This window comes from Mesoplodon bidens, assembly GCF_964165515.1.
Source record: "Mesoplodon bidens genome assembly, chromosome: 14".
NCBI classification, from domain to species: Eukaryota; Metazoa; Chordata; class Mammalia; order Artiodactyla; family Ziphiidae; genus Mesoplodon; species Mesoplodon bidens.
The window spans coordinates 59385986-59403828 of record NC_138170.1 but is presented as its reverse complement, the minus strand read 5'-3'; the positions used below and the strand labels follow the sequence as shown (position 1 = coordinate 59403828).

Below are 17843 nucleotides of genomic sequence, written 5' to 3'. Positions count from 1 at the left end.
TGCAGCTACAGACTCTGATTCAAAGGAAGCCTGTGGCAGGGAGGGGAAGCCAATTAAAGACCTAAAAATGCCACAGCATTCTTGGAGCAGAGTGTTTATAATAGAACATTTTTTTGGCAGGCGTTGGGTTTTTGAGGAATCCCAGAGCTAAAAAAGAATGATTCTAGGTTAGAAGTTGACTGAGCTCAATTAAAATGATGTAAAAATTCAGAATAAGGAAACATCAGATTCATTTCAGTCTCACGGGAGCACATTCCCCCAGTAAGTATAGAGGTGGAGAGAGCAAATCCCATCTTTGAGGCCTCTGTCAAGCCAGAGGAGGCTGGGGTCTTGGGAAATGGAGTAAGAGTGGAACATAGTATGGGGATGAGAGTGAAGAATTTCCTCGGTGGCTTCAAAGCATTATAGTGACTCCAAGTGTGTATAGGACATTTTGATGTGTCAGGTTTTTTGTTTTTTTTTTGCGGTATGCGGGCCTCTCACTGCCATGGCCTCTCCCATTGCGGAACACAGGCTCCGGACGCGCAGGCTCAGCGGCCATGGCTCACGGGCCCAGCCGCTCTGCGGCATGTGGGATCTCCCTGGACCGGGGCATGAACCCATGTCACCTGCATCGGCAGGCGGACTCTCAACCACTGCGCCACCAGGGAAGCCCCTGATGTGTCAGTTTTGACGTGGTGCTTTGACATGGTGGTGGAGACATTTCAGTGCTGCCTTAAAACCCTGATCCTATTACCAAGTAATGGGTGCAGTTTATGGCCCCCTCCTCATCCCCCATTCTGACCCCACAGCCCATACCTAGTCCCTTACCCCACCTTTGAATTTCCTTCCTATTCTGGCTCCCTTCCCATATTTGACTTTCACTCAGTATTTGAGTCCTCACTAACCGCAGCATGGAACCCCTGAGACTTCATTCTTCCCTGTGGCTCCATCCATCCCTGGCCCTCACCCTATCTGTGAACTGATAGCCTGTTTCTAACCCTCTCCGTTCATCCCTGTCTTTGCCCTATCACTGACCTTCACCGTATGAGTCCAAATGACCACATTCAATGTCCTCTGTGAATCCAGCACATCTCATGTTGGCTTTCTGTCTGTCTCATTGCCCACTGGCAGCTCATAAGGGGTTAGGAGAACATAACTGGTATCTCATTTAATCACTTTTGCTCAAGTGGCTAAAAAGGGTTCAGAGGAGAAGAGACCTGATTGATCGGCAGGAGGAACAAAGTTATTTGTTTACCAGTCCAAATATATGAATCCATAGTGATAGTTAGACCATTTTTTCCCCCAGAAACAAACTCTTAGGAGCTTATCCAACCTTGTGAATATACTCCTATTTCAAACAAGACTATTTTTTCCCAGTGAGTATATTTAATCATCATTCATGAGTTAGTAGATACTATGTCTTTAGAGTCATATAGACTCTGAAAATATTTATCTATTACACGTCAGGATCAATGCTAGATATTTACCCATACCTTACCTCACTTATATAAATCAGGAGTTCTTAATCTTGGGTTAGTCTTCAGGGAGTCCTCAAGCCTGCTGATGTTTTATGGCTCAAATAAGTTAAGAAACACTGGTTTATTATAGAGGCTTATAGCCAGAAAGGACCTTTAGAGATCAGCAAGCTTGAGCTTCTTGTTTGATAGAAAAGGAAAAGGAGATCCAGGGACTAAGCTCGTAGAGCTTCTAGTCAAGGAAATTTTCTTATATGCTGCTTTAAGGAATAAATAGTTACTATCCAAATGCTCTCCTTTGGCAGTGGTGTTATTATAGACTGGGGATAAAATGGCTAATTAGAATGGAATAGAAGATCAGACAGGCTTGCATGCCCACCTGACATAAAGCAAATGTATTCTTTTTTTTTTCCTATGAAATATTTATCCAAATGTCCTCCTTAGTGATATTCTTCTGGGGTTACAGACAAAAAGAATCTACAATTTGCCGTTTGTCCACGTTGCATAAGCAAGATTTTAAAATTTCCGCCAAAGGATTCACTTACAATGTTATTAAACCTTTTGTTTATTTATACAGCTCCCCATTTTATTCTCAGTTATTAAAGTGCAGTTAGTTTTGACTGATTTTTTTTTCCATTGATGAGTATGAAATGTGTTTTGGCGACAGTAATTATACAATATTTTTTCTCCCTTAGGACTTATTGATCTTACTGGATTTAATTGGAGCTCCAAACCCAACATTTCCCAACTTTTTCCCAGACACTGCCAGATGGTTTCATAGACTTCAAGCAATTGGTAAGCACCACTGTTATTCAAGAGTCAAACCTGGTTTCTTCCCACTGACAAACACTGAGTTTTAAAATTCAGAATTTATGATTTAAGTGTGCGATTTGAGTATACAATATACTTTACTGGCTTTTTTTCTTGCTTTATTGATTAGTTTATTATTCCTATTCATCTCTTTTAGAAGGCCAACTTTATTTTCCTGCATGAAACTGAATTTTGAAATGGAAACATAAAATACTACATTTCATATTTGCATATCCTTAGAAATGGCTTGGAAATATTTTCTGAGAGTCCTGTTTGAAGCATATGGAATGCATTTTTAGGGAAAACTCAGCAAAGCATGTTGGATAATGATGAATGTTATGTCCTCATAATGATACCAAAAGATATTTTTTAATGTTTCTTTCTTTTCCATCTCTGTCTTTGTCATCTTCTATTTTCTGCTTTATGCAGATGTGATTTTCTTTTAAATCTAGTACAGGGCTTCCCTGGTGGCGCAGTGGTTGAGAGTCCGCCTGCCGATGCAGGGGACACGGGTTCGTGCCCTGGTCTGGGAAGATCCCACGTGCTGCAGAGTGGCTGGGCCCGTGAGCCGTGGCCGCTGAGCCTGCGCGTCCGGAGCCTGTGCTCCGCAACGAGAGAGGCCACAACAGTGAGAGGCCCGCGTATAGCAAAAAAAAAAAAAAAAAAAAAAATCTAGTACAATCTCTGCTTATTTTCCAAAGGAGTAAGAGATGGCGATGCAACAGCAAGCCAAAATCCTTCAAGAGTCATTTAAGAGAAGGTTCAGTGTCAAATAAATGAGAGTGGAAGAGACCAGATAAGGTTAGGCCAGACCAGCCAAGGAAACAAAGATATCTATGGCTCGGGAGAGAGGCTTGGGGCTTGCAGAAGGAAAAGGAGAATAACTGCTTTCTCTTGTACCTCCACTCCATACACCCCTCCCTCTCCACACACATACACACAAACACCCCAAAACAAAACACAACAAAGCACAAAAAACTGGCATCAGGGAGAGGTGAACATGTGATAGAATTTTATTATAGAATCCAGGCCAGGAGCCCTGCTTTGAGGCAAGAACATCAGGCTAAGAATTCCTTTCTAGCCACACAAACTTCTTGGAGCAGGATAGGGTTGTACTTTCTTCTCAGCAGTGGGGAAAATGCTGCCATCTCAACTCATGCTTTTGCCATGAGTTCAGAACGTGCTTAATATCCAGATCTAGAATATTATGAAAGAAACTTTTACCTGAACCTCAGATGCTTATCTATGGCAAATTTAAATTTCTAGTTTGAAAGAATTGCTATTATGGTATTATTAATGTAAGCTTCTTGGGGGCACTTCCTTACAGCATGTTTTCCTTACTTTGAGTAGCCTCAAGAAATTGGGTTTGGCCTTCTGTCAAGGATTTGATTCCCTTCTCTTATTTCTTCCACTGGAATGGATGTATATCAGTAACTCACATCTTAATACAATTTTAACCCATTGTATAACCCACCGAGTGATCCTTACACTTCAAACCATATCTCTAATTGTATAAGGAAAAGTTGTATCCTAAGGTAAAGGAATTATAATTATCAATAAACAGATGGGAATATTGTTTTGGTCATAGTAGGGCTTTCTTGATGTTCCTAAAATCACATTACATATGAATGCTTACCACTTGGTCTAATTTTACCCTTTAAATTTAGTAATTAAAATAACCAATCCTGGAAAGTTTCATTCAGTTGTCTTAAACTCTTCTTGTGATCTCTTATCATCTTGTAACATAGGCTCATGTTATATGTAATCCTGTAATACATGGGTTCTATGTTGCAAGATGACAGGACTGACGAAATGTAGGCCAATGATTCTCAAAGTTTAGTGTGCATTAGAATCACCCGGGGGGCTTGTTACACCACAGATTGCTGGACCCCACCCCCAGAATTTCTAATTCAGTTGGTCTGAGGTGGGACCAGATCATTTGCATTTCTAACAAGTTCCCAGGTGGTGCTGATGCAGCTGATCAGAGACCACTTTGAGAACCACTGATGCAAGTCATAATAGGTATCCCTTTCCCAAAGAGTGGTCACTCAGTATAGTACTTCATACCTATTCTCTCTAAGGATTCCCCTTTCAAGCTCTGCGTCTCCTCGTAAGGCATTCTTCATGCAGGATTGAGGATCTGTAAGCATCTACACCTGTGTTTTTTCTCTCCATTTTCCTCTAGCTTTCTCATTCTCCATCTCTCCATTGTTCTGCTGAGTTTCTGATTCTAAGGAGGTTCTCACCTGTAAAGCTAGAATCATGTGTGACTCTTAGAAGGACTCCAAAATGTCCACACCCAAGTTCAGCTCAGAGGGTTTTTTTTTTCTTTTTACCAAGAACAGGTTTATTAAGGTCCATGGTCAGTTACAAGTTTGGTTTGGTTTTTGGTCACTGGCCCCAAATGCCACTATTCTGAGTTTACATCAAAATACAAAGCCCAACATTTACAGTTTGAAAACTTAAAAAAAACAGACACCAAAGACAAAGGCTTTTAAAAATCTCGGTTGAAATATTCTCCCTGCTGCGTCATCTGTAGAATGAAAGGCATGTGAGATGCTGTGAGGATTTCTGACAGTGAACTCGTATTCATCATGTGCTTTGAATATTTAAATGTTACCAAAATATTACTGTGTCTTTGAGTGCTTGATTTGATTGAAAATACAAATGATGCTTTTGACCATCTTTGGTTGTAAACGAGAAGCAGCCTGCCCTCAGGGGACAAGGTGGTGACGGCCCTGACGACCTGCTGTGTGGCCTGGGGGCGTCTTTGCTCCTGTAGGGTCTCTCCTCCTCAAAAGCAGGTGTGTGGCCCAGACTTGGAACTGCTGGGAGAACAGAGTGGCCCTTGCTTTGCCAAACGTGGCAGCAAAATCAGCTTTAAAATCACGAACCAGAGGAGAACCATTGTCTAATTTTGTTAGGGCTCTCTTTTAGGGCCTGATTCTTCTTTGGAGCCAGAGGCTGGGTTCCTGTCCTGGGGTCTCACCGCCCACCTCCAGGGCAGTGAGGGCAGAGGCCGTGGGCCCTCTGGGGAGGCCTGACTCCTGCAGCTCAGAGGTTGTTGCCATGGGTGCACTACTGCATAATGTTTTAAAACCAAGTGTCAAGATTTCAAACTCCTTATGCATCTGACTGTTGATCAGATAAAAATATATGTTCATCTGCTGTCTAATTATCATCTGCAGAAAATGAACTCCATGAATTAGGTTTGCTCAAGGATCACTCTTGGGAGAGGCAGTATTTCCAGAATTATGGTTATGGAGGTGTGATTCAGGATGACCATATTCCATTTTTAAGAAAAGGTAATGTATGAGTGTATATATGTATGCATGACTGCACATGTGTGTTTTTTACCTATTATATTTATTGTATTTTATGTGCATTTGCAACAGTCTAGAAGTGTGAAGAACCATTCAATTTAATAACTGATTAAGTAAATCATTCACCAATCATCTCATGGCTTCTATATTTTTTTATGAAAGTCATTCCAAATCCCTGGGGACACTTTTATATTTTTTCCTACCCATAGAATATTTATCAAATCTCATATACCTCTGACATCCTGCCTTCCCTTTCATAGAGCTAGACTGTATTCTTATAGTTTGTGTAACTCTGGTGTTTTCCTGCTAATAAAGAAGCAATATTCTTTTTCTTTTTAAAAATTTATTTATTTTTGGCTGCATTGGGTCTTCGTTGATGCGCGCGGGCTTTCTCTAGCTGTGGCGAGCAGGGCCCACTCTTGGTTGCGGTGCATGGGCTTCTCATAGCAGGGGCTTCTCATTATGGAGCACAGGCTCTAGGCACGCAGGCTCAGTAGTTGAAGTGCATGGGCTTAGTTGCTTTGTGGCATGTGGGATTTTCCCAAACCAGGGCTCGAACCCATGGCCCCTGCATTGGCAGGCGGATTCTTTACCACTGCACCACTAGAGAAGTTCCGCCTCCCTATTCTTTACGTAGGAGCAAGAGTTATCTTTAAAAAATGTCAATCAAATTATGTTACTTCCCTACTCTAAAGCTCTGGTAGCTTGCCATCAAGTAGAAAACAACCCAAAGTCTTTATCATGACCTACAAGGGCCTCCATTTTATAACTCTTTTCTCCCTTGCCATCACCTCCTACCTCTCTCTCTAATTATTGCTCTGATCCAGCCACATTGCTTGAGGAACACATTGCCGTTCCTCAAGCAGGCCAAGCACACTCCTACCTCAGGACCTTTGCACTTGCTAATACTGCTGCCTGGAATGCTCGTCCCCAGATCTTCACACAGCTTGCTTTCTCCTTTGTTACATCTATTTAAATGTTAGTTTCTCAAAGAGGCCTTCCCTGATTTTAAATACCTCTTTATTGGCCCTACTGTCTGCCTCTCATTCTCTATTCCCTTACCTTGTTTTACTATTCTTTATAAGCCTTCTCACTTTCTAAAATTATTTTTTGTATTTGTTTATTTGTTTCTTTCTCTAGTAGAATGTAAGCTCCATATGAGCAGGGCTTTGCCTTTTCACTGATGAACCCTCAATTCCTAGAATAGGGGCTGGTACATAGTAAGTGCTTTATAATTATTTACTGAATTACTTAACATTTGTTTAACGAATGAATGACTTTGGAGTATAAGGGTAAGATACAGGGAAATACACAGAAGCTGATGAACTATCAGCTGTGTTTATATAGTATAGAATAGTACAGTATATAGTATAGTCCTACTCAGATTTCCTTGAAGAATGATACTTTCTAGTTTACTCATGGGAAATATGCACTTAATTACAAGTTGTTTCATCTTGTTAGGTGTTCCAGTTTTGCATCTGATACCATCTCCTTTCCCTGAAGTCTGGCACACCATGGATGACAATGAAGAAAATTTGGATAAAACAACCATTGATAATCTAAACAAAATCCTAAAAGTCTTTGTGTTAGAATATCTTCATTTGTAATATTCTGGTTTAGTTTATGATAATTGCATCTAGTATTATATTCAAAAGTCAAGGCACCCTTTAAATTAATCTGACTCCAGATGCTGTGTGGAAACTTCTGTGTGGAAACTTCTATCCTATAGATTCATTCTATAGGTATCTTTGAATATCCTAGATTTATGTCATGTCCAAATTGCTTATTCATTTTCATCTAGTGATAAAGAAAGGGAAATGTAAGAAAAACTGAAGGTAAATATCTTTTAAAAACTTCTTTAGATAAGAAACTATGAAGCTAAATCAGATGTGTATAGTCAGTATCACGTTTTTCTAAATAGTACTTAAATATGATGGTCATGTGCAAAGTACAGCCTTAGTTTTATGATTTTCTTATACTTGGGAATCTATTGCATATAATACAAAACAGAGATGCAGTTTGAAGACTCAATTTCTTTGAGAAATCTTTGTACGGTTTATTTCATGGAAGTTAAATCAGAATTAAATGCCATGTTGCGAATGTCTTTTTTAATATATGAATGAAAAATTGTATAACTTAAAGTATAGCTCAATTTTTATAGTTTTACAAATTTAACATTTTTATCATAAAATAATATAGTCAGTACCAAAAATGTAGAAAATGGAGAAAAGAAAAAACCCCTATAATTTCATTACATTAGCAGAGTAACCATTTACTCTAGTTTTCCCTCACATATTTTCAATGCAGTTTTTATGTCGTTATAATGAAACTCTACCTACACGTTTTTGGCCTTTTTGCTATTAAATGACATAATTACCAGACATTTATTTGCTGTTTTGATCTTGGGTTGAGATGAAGACAGAGACTGTTGAGTGTGTCCTCCAGAGTCAATATGAAGGTAACACACTGGCAGGACAGAAATTAGGATCATTTTTGTGTAGGTAAATTATACGGTATTCAAGTTAGTTTAATTACTTATAGCCTATTTCTTTCAGGAGATTCATGGAAGTAGAATTGTTTGGGCTGGAAACACATAGGAATTCATGGATTTTTCTTTGGCTGTAGGAAACAGTTATCTAAAAATACAAACTTGATCAGTTAAACAATTAGGAAATTGATCCTGCTATATAGATGAAGTTAGCTGGGGGCTGTTGTTTTTCATGTGCTATCTGTTCTGAGCAGACATTTAATAAACCTCGCTGAATTAATGTGCTGAGGCTGGGTAGGGAGTGAGATAGACAAGCTGAGTGGGAAAGCAATGGCAACCTTAAGTTCAATAACAAAGAAAGTCATTGGAAAAGGAATTTACTTATGAAAACAAACTTTCCAGGTTAAAAAAAGGGATCAATATAATTTTATCTATATGAATTGATACAATTTTATAAAAGAATAGCCAGAGTTATAGACAATTATATCTAACAATATCTGTCTATATGGTAAATGTTATAGAACTAGATTTTTATAGGTTTCTTTTTATTTTACAAATCTTCTAAAATTATATAAAGGGAAGTCATGCTTTTGTGAGTTAAGTAATATTAACAGCTAACACTTATTGAGTGCTAACTCAGTGTCAGTGTCATAGGTGCTTTATATGTTTTTACCAACTTAATCCTCACAACAATCCTAAGAGGTAAGGGGTATTATTAGCCCCATTTTTTGATGCTCAGAATGGTTAAGTCTCTTCTTCAAGATCATGAAGCTAGTAAGTGGCAGTGCTGGGTTTAGAACCCAACCAGTCTGGTTCTAAAGCTCATCCTCTGAAGCACTTTAGAGTACTGCCTCTTTACATGAAAAGACCTTTGCAGAAAGTTCTTAATGCCAAGCGCAAAGCAACAATTGTGTCTTGAAATTTTTATAGGTCATTCACCCAGTCTGGGAGAGCATTCTTAAATCACTGCTGCCAGGGTTCACCTGACAATGTTAGGCTTCAGAGGCATGTCGTTTGTAATAGAATTATTTCTCTGCCATATCAAAGGCTATTTTTACATAAGCATGCTTATAACAGAAATCAACGCGAATGGTTCCAGGGCTAAAGAATCTAAGCCACAAAGCAGGATTAAAAGAGGCTGAGTTTCCTGGATTAATTTTTGGATGAGTGAAAACATTTGAAAGGGGTTCAGGGAAAACATTTTTTTTAAACACCAGAAAAGAAATGATTTAATTGATGATATTAAAACAGAATGAGGGCTTCCCTGGTGGTTCAGTGGTTGAGAGTCCGCCTGCCGATGCAGGGGACATGGGTTTGTGCCCCGGTCTGGAAGGATCCCACATGCCGCAGAGCGGCTGGGCCCGTGAGCCATGGCTGCTGAGCCTGCGCGTCCAGAGCCTGTGCTCCGCAGTGGGAGAGGCCACAACAGTGAGAGTCCCACGTATCACACACACACACACACAAAAACAGACTGAAAAGAAGTTTTAATAAGGAGCCTTAAAATTAGTTGACAGTACTACATATATAATTATAAGCCTAAACAATAAATTCATTTTGAGGCGGAATGAAATAAATAGATCTACTATAATCTGTTGGGTTGACATTAGTTGAATTATTTTTAGAGGAAGAAGTTGGAGGATATGTTGAAATGAGATAAAAGGAAAAATAAAAACATAAGCAGATTAACTCAATGAAAGTTTCCTTCCGAGTGGCACATTCTAAAATTCTACTCACTAAGAGTTTGTACTAATATGGGAAAAGCAATCATGATACTGGAAAGGGAGACATTTTAAGGCATTAATCTTGATATTAATCCCTGAAATATGTTCTGTATAAAAATGCCAGTCAGAAATATTACTTTAAAAATTATAGCTACAAAGGCAGGGTTCCATAAACATTATGCTGTATTTGGAATTTTTCTATATGCATTTTGGAGCATTTTACTGCCCCTAAGAGAACAATTTGTATGTTTTGTCTGTTACTGTCAACCCTGCAACACACAGGGCTATTTTTCTTCTTCAAAGAAATGAGTTCAAAGGAAAATATTCATAAAAGAGTGTTCATAACCTTGGCATCTAAAAAAATCATGAGTCTGTTATTGTAGCTTGAGGGTTGTGGCTGGGAAAGACAGATCCTTCAAACTGGAGAAATTTTTTAGATGGTGAAACCGTTGTCATAAGAACAAAGCAGCCCATGTTTTCAGCTCCAACTCCAAATCCTTAAATTGTTTTTTCCATGGAGCTTCTTTCTTCCATCAGAGAGGTGCATTCATTATGATGCTGTAGCAAAATCATGTGAAAACTGAGCATTTGCTCAACTTGGCTCAGCTGGAGGTGATTATGTCTTATAAAGGAGGGAAGGACAAGCCGTAAGACATTTCTATTTCTCTCATGTACAGACAGCCTCACATGAGGCTTGGTCATGATATATTCTGCTGAAAATGAAATCTCAGTTTCTTTGTAAGCCCTAAATCTGAGGAATGAAGGTGTGGGGATAAAGGATATAAAGAGAAGATGAGGGAGACTATTTATGGCAGCCATAGTAATTTAAAGCAAAGCTAACATAGGAAATTTGGGGAAATTACTTAAATTTGCTGTTTATGAAAGTATGGGGCTTGCTTTCATAGCCAGTCTTTTCACCAACTTTTGGCTTCAAAGATGAATGTACGAAAGATTGAGGTTTCACTCTGAGTTTCAGAGCCACTTTCTATGCAGTCTGAAACTCTAAGTCATTTTGAAGTGGTTTAATAGCCTCCCCTTCTCCCTTCTGTCTCCCTTCTCTGTCGTCTATGCTACATCTTTCTCAGCCTTCAAATAGCTAACCTACTGCTCTGTTGCAAGGAGCAGGTCCCACTGTGGAAAGTCACTGCCATATTTCACGGAAGGACTGAGGTGGAGAGGAGACGTCATTAGCTAGTTGAGCCAGTAGGGTGGTATGGGACACCCCTCAAATCCTCTTAAACATGAAAATGGGCCCCAGGATCCTGGCACTACATCCAGCAGCAATAATTTATGGCAGTTTTGAAGATGGCTGATATGAAAGGACTGTGTCATGGCTGTAGCCCTCAGCCTGAATTTGGTTGGTATGCTCACACGATGTGAAGTCATCTTACTGTGCCCATATTTCAAAGGCAACACGTGGAACGTAGCCCACTCTCCCAACACATCCAAATTTGCCAGGGAGAATTTAGACCATTTGTTTGAGAATTAATATTAAGAGCACAGAATTGTCAAGAAGAGAAAAAAAAAAAAAACAAACCATGACTTAAAGCAAAAAACAGACAAGCAAGCAAACAAAAAACCCAACCAACCAACCAAACAAACAAAATAAACCCTACAAAGATCACAAAGGTAACATTAAAAATAGATTTTAAAGCTGATAAATTATAAATAGCACTAAAAACTTTGTACTATTATATGTACAGATTACTACAGGGTACAAGAGGTCCTTGGCAGTCAAGGATTTAACATTTGTGGTTTTGGTGAACAAAGAATGACATGCAGTAAATTATTTGAGCTAAGAGATTAGCGTGGAGAAGTGGATGAGCCTAGCAGGCTTCCAGCCATCAATTTCATTGTTATTGTCTAGTCATCCTTGCAGTAACACTTGGAAAGTAGTAAAACTCATTTGTTTGTAAAAAATGAATGCATGCCTCCCCATCTCCTAAGCCAATTGCTCTTTCTGGCGATGTAATTAAAGAGGTCTAGAAAAATAATGGTGCTGTACAGATAAGAGCAACATATGTTCACCATGGTGGGCAAGTGAGTTGGGTGACTTATGCACAATTCTGCCTTTCTCTTGTCTTACAAAGGATGTGGCATTATAATGTTCCCCTAGAATGAAGATGTACTTGATCCTCCATCAAAGTTCTTAAAATATAGGGTGAAAATCTTGGAAGAGGAGCACAGGTGTTATGAGTATCTTATGGCTCTGTTATCAAACCAGTTCCATTTGCCTGATGCACAGCAAGCCAAATGCTGAGATGCTGAGGTTTACAGCTGAGAAAGTGTTTATTCACAAAGCAGCCAATCGGGAGACTGAAGAATAAGTCTCAGATCTGCCTCCTGGAAGGCAAGGGTGTTGGGATATTTATTGGATAAGCAGAGTGTCTTAGGCACGGGGAAAGGTGATTGGAGGTCAGGAAAAGATGAGGTAATTGGTGTTTTGTGCAGGTGCATCTGGTTTACGTGCTTTTGCATGTTCAAAATAGAGGCACTTAGCTTGATGGGAGGGTGGAGTTTTCCAGCCCGCTGATGTCTGACAGGACCCTGTTTTAGGGTCGGCGGTCCCAACCAGTTCCAACTGCCTTGCACTGGACAAGCGTTGACTCCAAGTTCCTATAAAACAACTGAGCTGTGTGAAGCTGGGAAGGTATGTAATTAAAGCGAAAAGAAAGAAAGAAAGAAAGGAAAATAACTAAAGCGAGCTTAATCAATGAAGGCAGTTTATAAGCCCAGGGGTTTTAACAAACTGTTCCTTTATCTGTTGTTCTGTCAGACAAGCTCAAGAATTTCTGTAGTTATCAGCTTCTGTTAACTCTATGCAGCATGCTTTCACCTCAGGCTTTGAACATGTGGATTTAGAAGATTCCTGAATCCAGCTGCTCATGCTTCATTTCTTTGCAACTGGACCCTAGTGTTGGAAATGAGAGTTTGTCATAGGAAAACAAAGTTGCTTTCCCTAAAATCAGATTTTCTTCAAGATCATTGTGTTTCTTCCCCAGACCTATACTGCAAGTTGGTAGAGCTTAGAAGGTTACATTCAAGGGAAGAGCATCTTTGGGTACCTAAATCTGTTAACACTTCCTCTAGGCAAAAGACAGAGAAATGACATTATCTGAGAAACCAAGAAAAATTGAGAGTACTGAGAAACTGACCAGGAAAGGTAAACTTCTCTGCTGTAGGAGGCTGGCAGTCATGGATGAGACCTTGTCCAGACACTGCCTGAGGCCCTAAAGACTGTGAAACTGATGAAGATCAGGGGCGGCAGAAGGAAGGGTTTGTTAACTCACAATGAATGTTTCAGTCCAGCAGTTCTCAAAATCAAAAGGTTCAAGGCACTTTGATCAAATAGATGTTTCTTTTTTTTTTTTTTTTTTTTTTTTTGCGGTACGCGGGCCTCTACCCTGTTGTGGCCTCTCCCGTTGCGGAGCACAGGCTCCGGACGCGCAGGCTCAGCGGCCATGGCTCACGGGCCTAGCCGCTCCGCGGAATGTGGGATCTTCCCGGACCGGGGCACAAACCCGTGTCCCCTGCATCAGCAGGTGGACTCTCAACCACTGCGCCACCAGGGAAGCCCCAAATAGATGTTTCTTATACCTCTCCTCAAAGGCCCGTAAATGTTATCAGACCCATGTATTAGGGCTAGCCAGGTCATATGTCTCCATCAAAGTCATTATCAGACCAGGGCATGAGTGGAGTCTGAACTGAGATTGTTGTTCAGGGCTTGGGAATAAGAGAGTAGAATTCAAATCTTTTAGAGCTGAAAAGGCCATAGGAATCATCTACTCTCTGGTTTTTCACCCTCAGCTTTAGATTTTTCCCTGCAGGTGGTACCGCAGAAAGAGCTCCTCTCCACATTCTTGCCCTGTCTCAGTGGTAGAATGGGCTCCAACAGATTTTAAAGTTTGTGTATGAAACAGTAGAACACTTTCTTCAGAGATCTCACATGGAACCCCAAAGCTAAAAGAGCAGGTCTGACTGAAGCAGGGAGAGAGTCCTGGAACTTTGTCGGCTAAGCCTTGTTCAGTAACCACTTGCCTCCCCCAACATCTCTACTTAACACCACAGGGGCTCCATGAAACCTAGGGTTCTGCAGAACATAGCTTGGAACTCTGACTTCATTCTCAGTCTTCTTTGACTCAGTTCTCAGAAATAATGACTTGGCCGATCACTTACTATTTGGGATTCTGGACCCAATTCCAATGTGCAGGGGTGAAAGGGGAGCTTCCCACACAACCAAGCAATGCTCTGCACACCAGCTGAGTATCTTACAATTCGACTCAATTCTGACACGATCTTCCTGGAGGTAGCATCAAATCAAGGGTTCAGTCTCACAAACTGGCCCCCTTTCTCCCCACTTCAGATGCCAGTCTAAAGCCCATATCATCCCTTGTGTTTCTGACCCCCTGGCAGTAGATTGGAAGTTCCAATGACACCCTCCAACTCAGAATGCCAATCACAAGTCCAGGTTGTTACCTGGACTTCTGACCAGCTGGCTATATATCAAAGGATCCCACTACCCCCTCCTTGGGTTCCACTGATTTGCTGGAGCAGCTCACAGAACTCAGACAAACATTTCACTTACTAGATTTCAAGTATATTATAAAAAGATATAGCCCAGGACAGCCAGATGGGAGAGATGCATAGAGCAAGGCATGCAGGAAGGAGTGCGGAGCTTCCGTACCCTCTCTGAGCATGCTGCTCTCTTCAAACCCCCATGTGTTCATCACCAACCAGAAAGCTCTCGAACGCTGTCCTTTAGGGGTTTCATTACATAGGCACGATTGATTAAATCATTGGCCACTGGCCATGGATTCAACTCAGTAACTGGAAAATTTTGACCCATTACTGACTCCTCTTTCTCTCAGTTCAGCACGTTAGCAAATCCTGTTGACTCTCTTTCTACCATGTCCCAAATCTGTCCATTTTTGAGTACTGCTCCCACTCTGGGTCAGGCCACCATCATCCCTCTGTCACCTGGCCTCCCTGCCCCCTCCTTGTTTCCTTTTTCACTTCTCCACACAGGAGCCAGAGCCATCCTCTCAAATTACAGTCATGTCACGTTACTGCTCTACTTCAAACCCTCCAATGGCTTCTCCTTTCACTTGAAAGAGAATCCAGTGCCTTCTTGTGGGGCTGTCCAAGCCCCACAGGACCTGACCTCTTTTACCTTTTTGATCTCACCTCCTACCACTTTCTTCCTCACTCATTTCACCCTGGTCACACTGACTTCCTGGCTTGTCCTAAACAAGCTGGACATATTCCTGAATCACTTGGGGAGCAGATGTAGCAATAAATGAAGTCTCACCAGCCAGGAGCCTGAAGCTGGGTTGTGAGCGGTCTGCACCTGGTCTTATTTCCCAGGGCCAACTGAAGAGGTTCTGGGCTCAATGCTGGGCTGTGGCCATTAGTTTCCAGCAGATTCTGAGATTGCTGCCCTTAGAGATGAGGCTGACTTAGAAACAGAACAGCAACAAGTTTTAATGTGTCCAGAGAATTCTCAATGGGTCCAGAAAACTCCCTAGGTCTGTCTCTTGCCTCCCTTCCCTTCTCTCCTTCAAAAGATGGATATTTTGGGCTTCCCTGGTGGCACAGTGGTTGAGAGTCCGCCTGCCGATGCAGGGGACGCGGGTTCGTGCCCTGGTCCGGGAAGATCCCACATGCCGCGGAGCGGCTGGGCCCGTGAGCCATGGCTGCTGAGCCTGCGCGTCTGGAGCCTGTGCTCCGCAACGGGAGAGGCCACAACAGTGAGAGGCCCACATACCGCAAAAACAAACAAACAAACAAAAAAAGATGGATATTTTAAGAAAGCCCAGGGAAGAGATATGAGAAATATGGGATATAAATAAAGTGGAATGAAGAATCACAGTATTGTGTATTTTTCAGCATTGGGTCATGTTTTTTGGATGATACTTGGGTGGGGAGCAAAAGGCCAGAAGATGATAGAGGGAAAAAGAGAGGAAGGGACAGTTGAGGTTCCTTTAGGCTTTAAGTGAGAAACCTGTCCTCAGATCCTCAGAATAATCATACTTCATCTCCGTTAGGCTTCTGTGTACTAGCAAGGCCTCTGGGCCTAGGTTGTTCCTTTGTGGTCGTAAAGAAGGCCCAAGAAAATTTGCATAGGCAACACTAAAGCATCAACTGAAAAGTTTCTGACTTATCCCTGTGACTGACTCCCTCCTACATCTGCCAACAGGGAAAACTCCAGGGATGAGGTTGTTTCCTACCTCCCTGTTCTGGACAACGTTCCTCCCTGGGAGGTGGGGTGGAAGTAGAGGGGGCGTCCTGCATCCTCATGATCCCATGCCCTCTCCCTTCTTCCCGTTCCTCTCTACCAAACTCTGTTTCCATCTTGAGCTGAGAGTGATGGATAGCAGTGTTTATTGAAAACATTTTTAAATCAAGAGATTAAACTCTGATAACAGTAGAATTTCATACATGAGTCAGTGTATAAATCAGATCGTAGAGTTGACGCTTTAAAGATACTTCCACGTCCTCAGAATTGCAGACGTGAATTCCTAGACATTGTTTCCTCTTTAGGGCAACTTCAGCATCTTACCCACAAAGATAAAAGGCAGGACCCTTGCAGAGGCAATAGGCTACAAGGCTCAAGTTGTAGGACGCTCTGGGCCCCTGAGTCTATCTGTCTCCTTCTCTGAATTCAGTGCCTCACCTTTTATATGCAGTTGAGCTCCCACAAGCTCCGTGACAACCTGACAGTTTGCCCCAGGCAGGCTGGCTTGAGTTTCTCTCATGCTGTGTTTTGACAGCATTGGTTAGGGCACAATCCGTGGGATCTGTTTGGATTGGCAGTTCTCCCTCTGGACACGGGTCGTATCAAAGCAGCAGACAGGCTGCCTGTCTGAGCCATTTTTCTGACGTCAGGGCTACTGCTGTGGCTGCTCTCAGACCTCCACAGTAATCATGCGGAGAGGGCTTGAAATGGTTGGGCATCAAGTGCAAAAGAAAAAGCACTCAGAAGTGTGGAATTTATTTGCATTGGTTCAGGGAACTAAAGAAAAAAGTTATTGGAGAACAGAATATTCCTGGCCTGTGTGCCCATTGAAACTGGAATTTGTCTTACTGTGCTTTCTTGGTTCTCCTCCACCCCAGATGGATCTTTCCCAGGTTCTTTTGCTGGTTCCTCTTCATCTCCAGTCTGGTTAATATTGAAGGGCCCAGGGTTCAGTTGTTGGTCCTCTTTTCTTCTCTATCTCTCTTCGTCCATTCTTGACCTCATCCAGCTCCAAGTCTTTACCTACTTATTGATGACTTCCAGGGCTCTCACTTGCCTTCCAGTCTCATGTATCCAACTGCCTATTGAACAGTTCCTTTTGGAGGGCATACTCAACATGCCTTCAGTGAGCTCCTGGTCTTCTCCCCACATACATGCTCCACCTATGGCCTTCTTCCAGTAGCCTCATTCTTCCTGTGGCTGAGCCAAAACCATTGGTGTCACCCTTGATTTCTCACCTTCTTTCACATACCACATCCAATGAGTCAGGAAATAGCCAGATCAAATCTACTTTCAAAGTCATCCAGAATCCAATCACCTTTTACCACCTGCATTGTTGCTGCACTGGTTCAAGCCATCATTACCCCTTGTCTCGATGACTGTAAGATGCTCTCGTCAAGCCTTCCTGCTTCTACCCTAGCCATCTATTCTCAGTGTAGCAGCAAGAGTGATCCTTTAAGGAAGTAGGTCAGATCGTGTCACTCTTCTGCTCAAAACTCTACAACAGTTTCTTGTTTCACTCAAAAGTTAATGTTAGGGCTTCCCTGGTGGCGCAGTGGTTGAGAGTCCGCCTGCTGATGCAACGGACGCGGGTTCGTGCCCCGGTCCGGGAAGATCCCACATGCCGCGGAGCGGCTGGGCCCGTGAGCCATGGCCGCTGAGCCCGCGCGTCTGGAGCCTGTGCTCCGCAACGGGAGAGGCCACAACAGTGAGAGGCTCGCGTACCGAAAAAAAAAAAAAAAAAAGTTAATGTTAACATCCTTACAGTGGCCTGCTTGACCCCCTGTGATCTGTGCCCTAACACCACTC

At 41.9% G+C, this 17843-nt stretch overlaps 1 protein-coding gene across 1 annotated transcript in view; it reads left to right on the top strand.

Annotated features, from left to right (window-relative positions):
- Positions 1–9545, top strand: part of QPCT (glutaminyl-peptide cyclotransferase) — a 30147-nt gene extending 20602 nt beyond the window's left edge. Inside the window, exons 5-7 of the mRNA XM_081254402.1 lie at positions 2153–2252; positions 5456–5572; positions 7052–9545. Coding sequence (XP_081110528.1) covers positions 2153–2252; positions 5456–5572; positions 7052–7197 — 363 coding nt within the window. The 3' untranslated portion in view covers positions 7198–9545. The remainder of the gene's footprint in view (positions 1–2152; positions 2253–5455; positions 5573–7051) is intronic.
- Positions 9546–17843: the final 8298 nt, after the last annotated feature.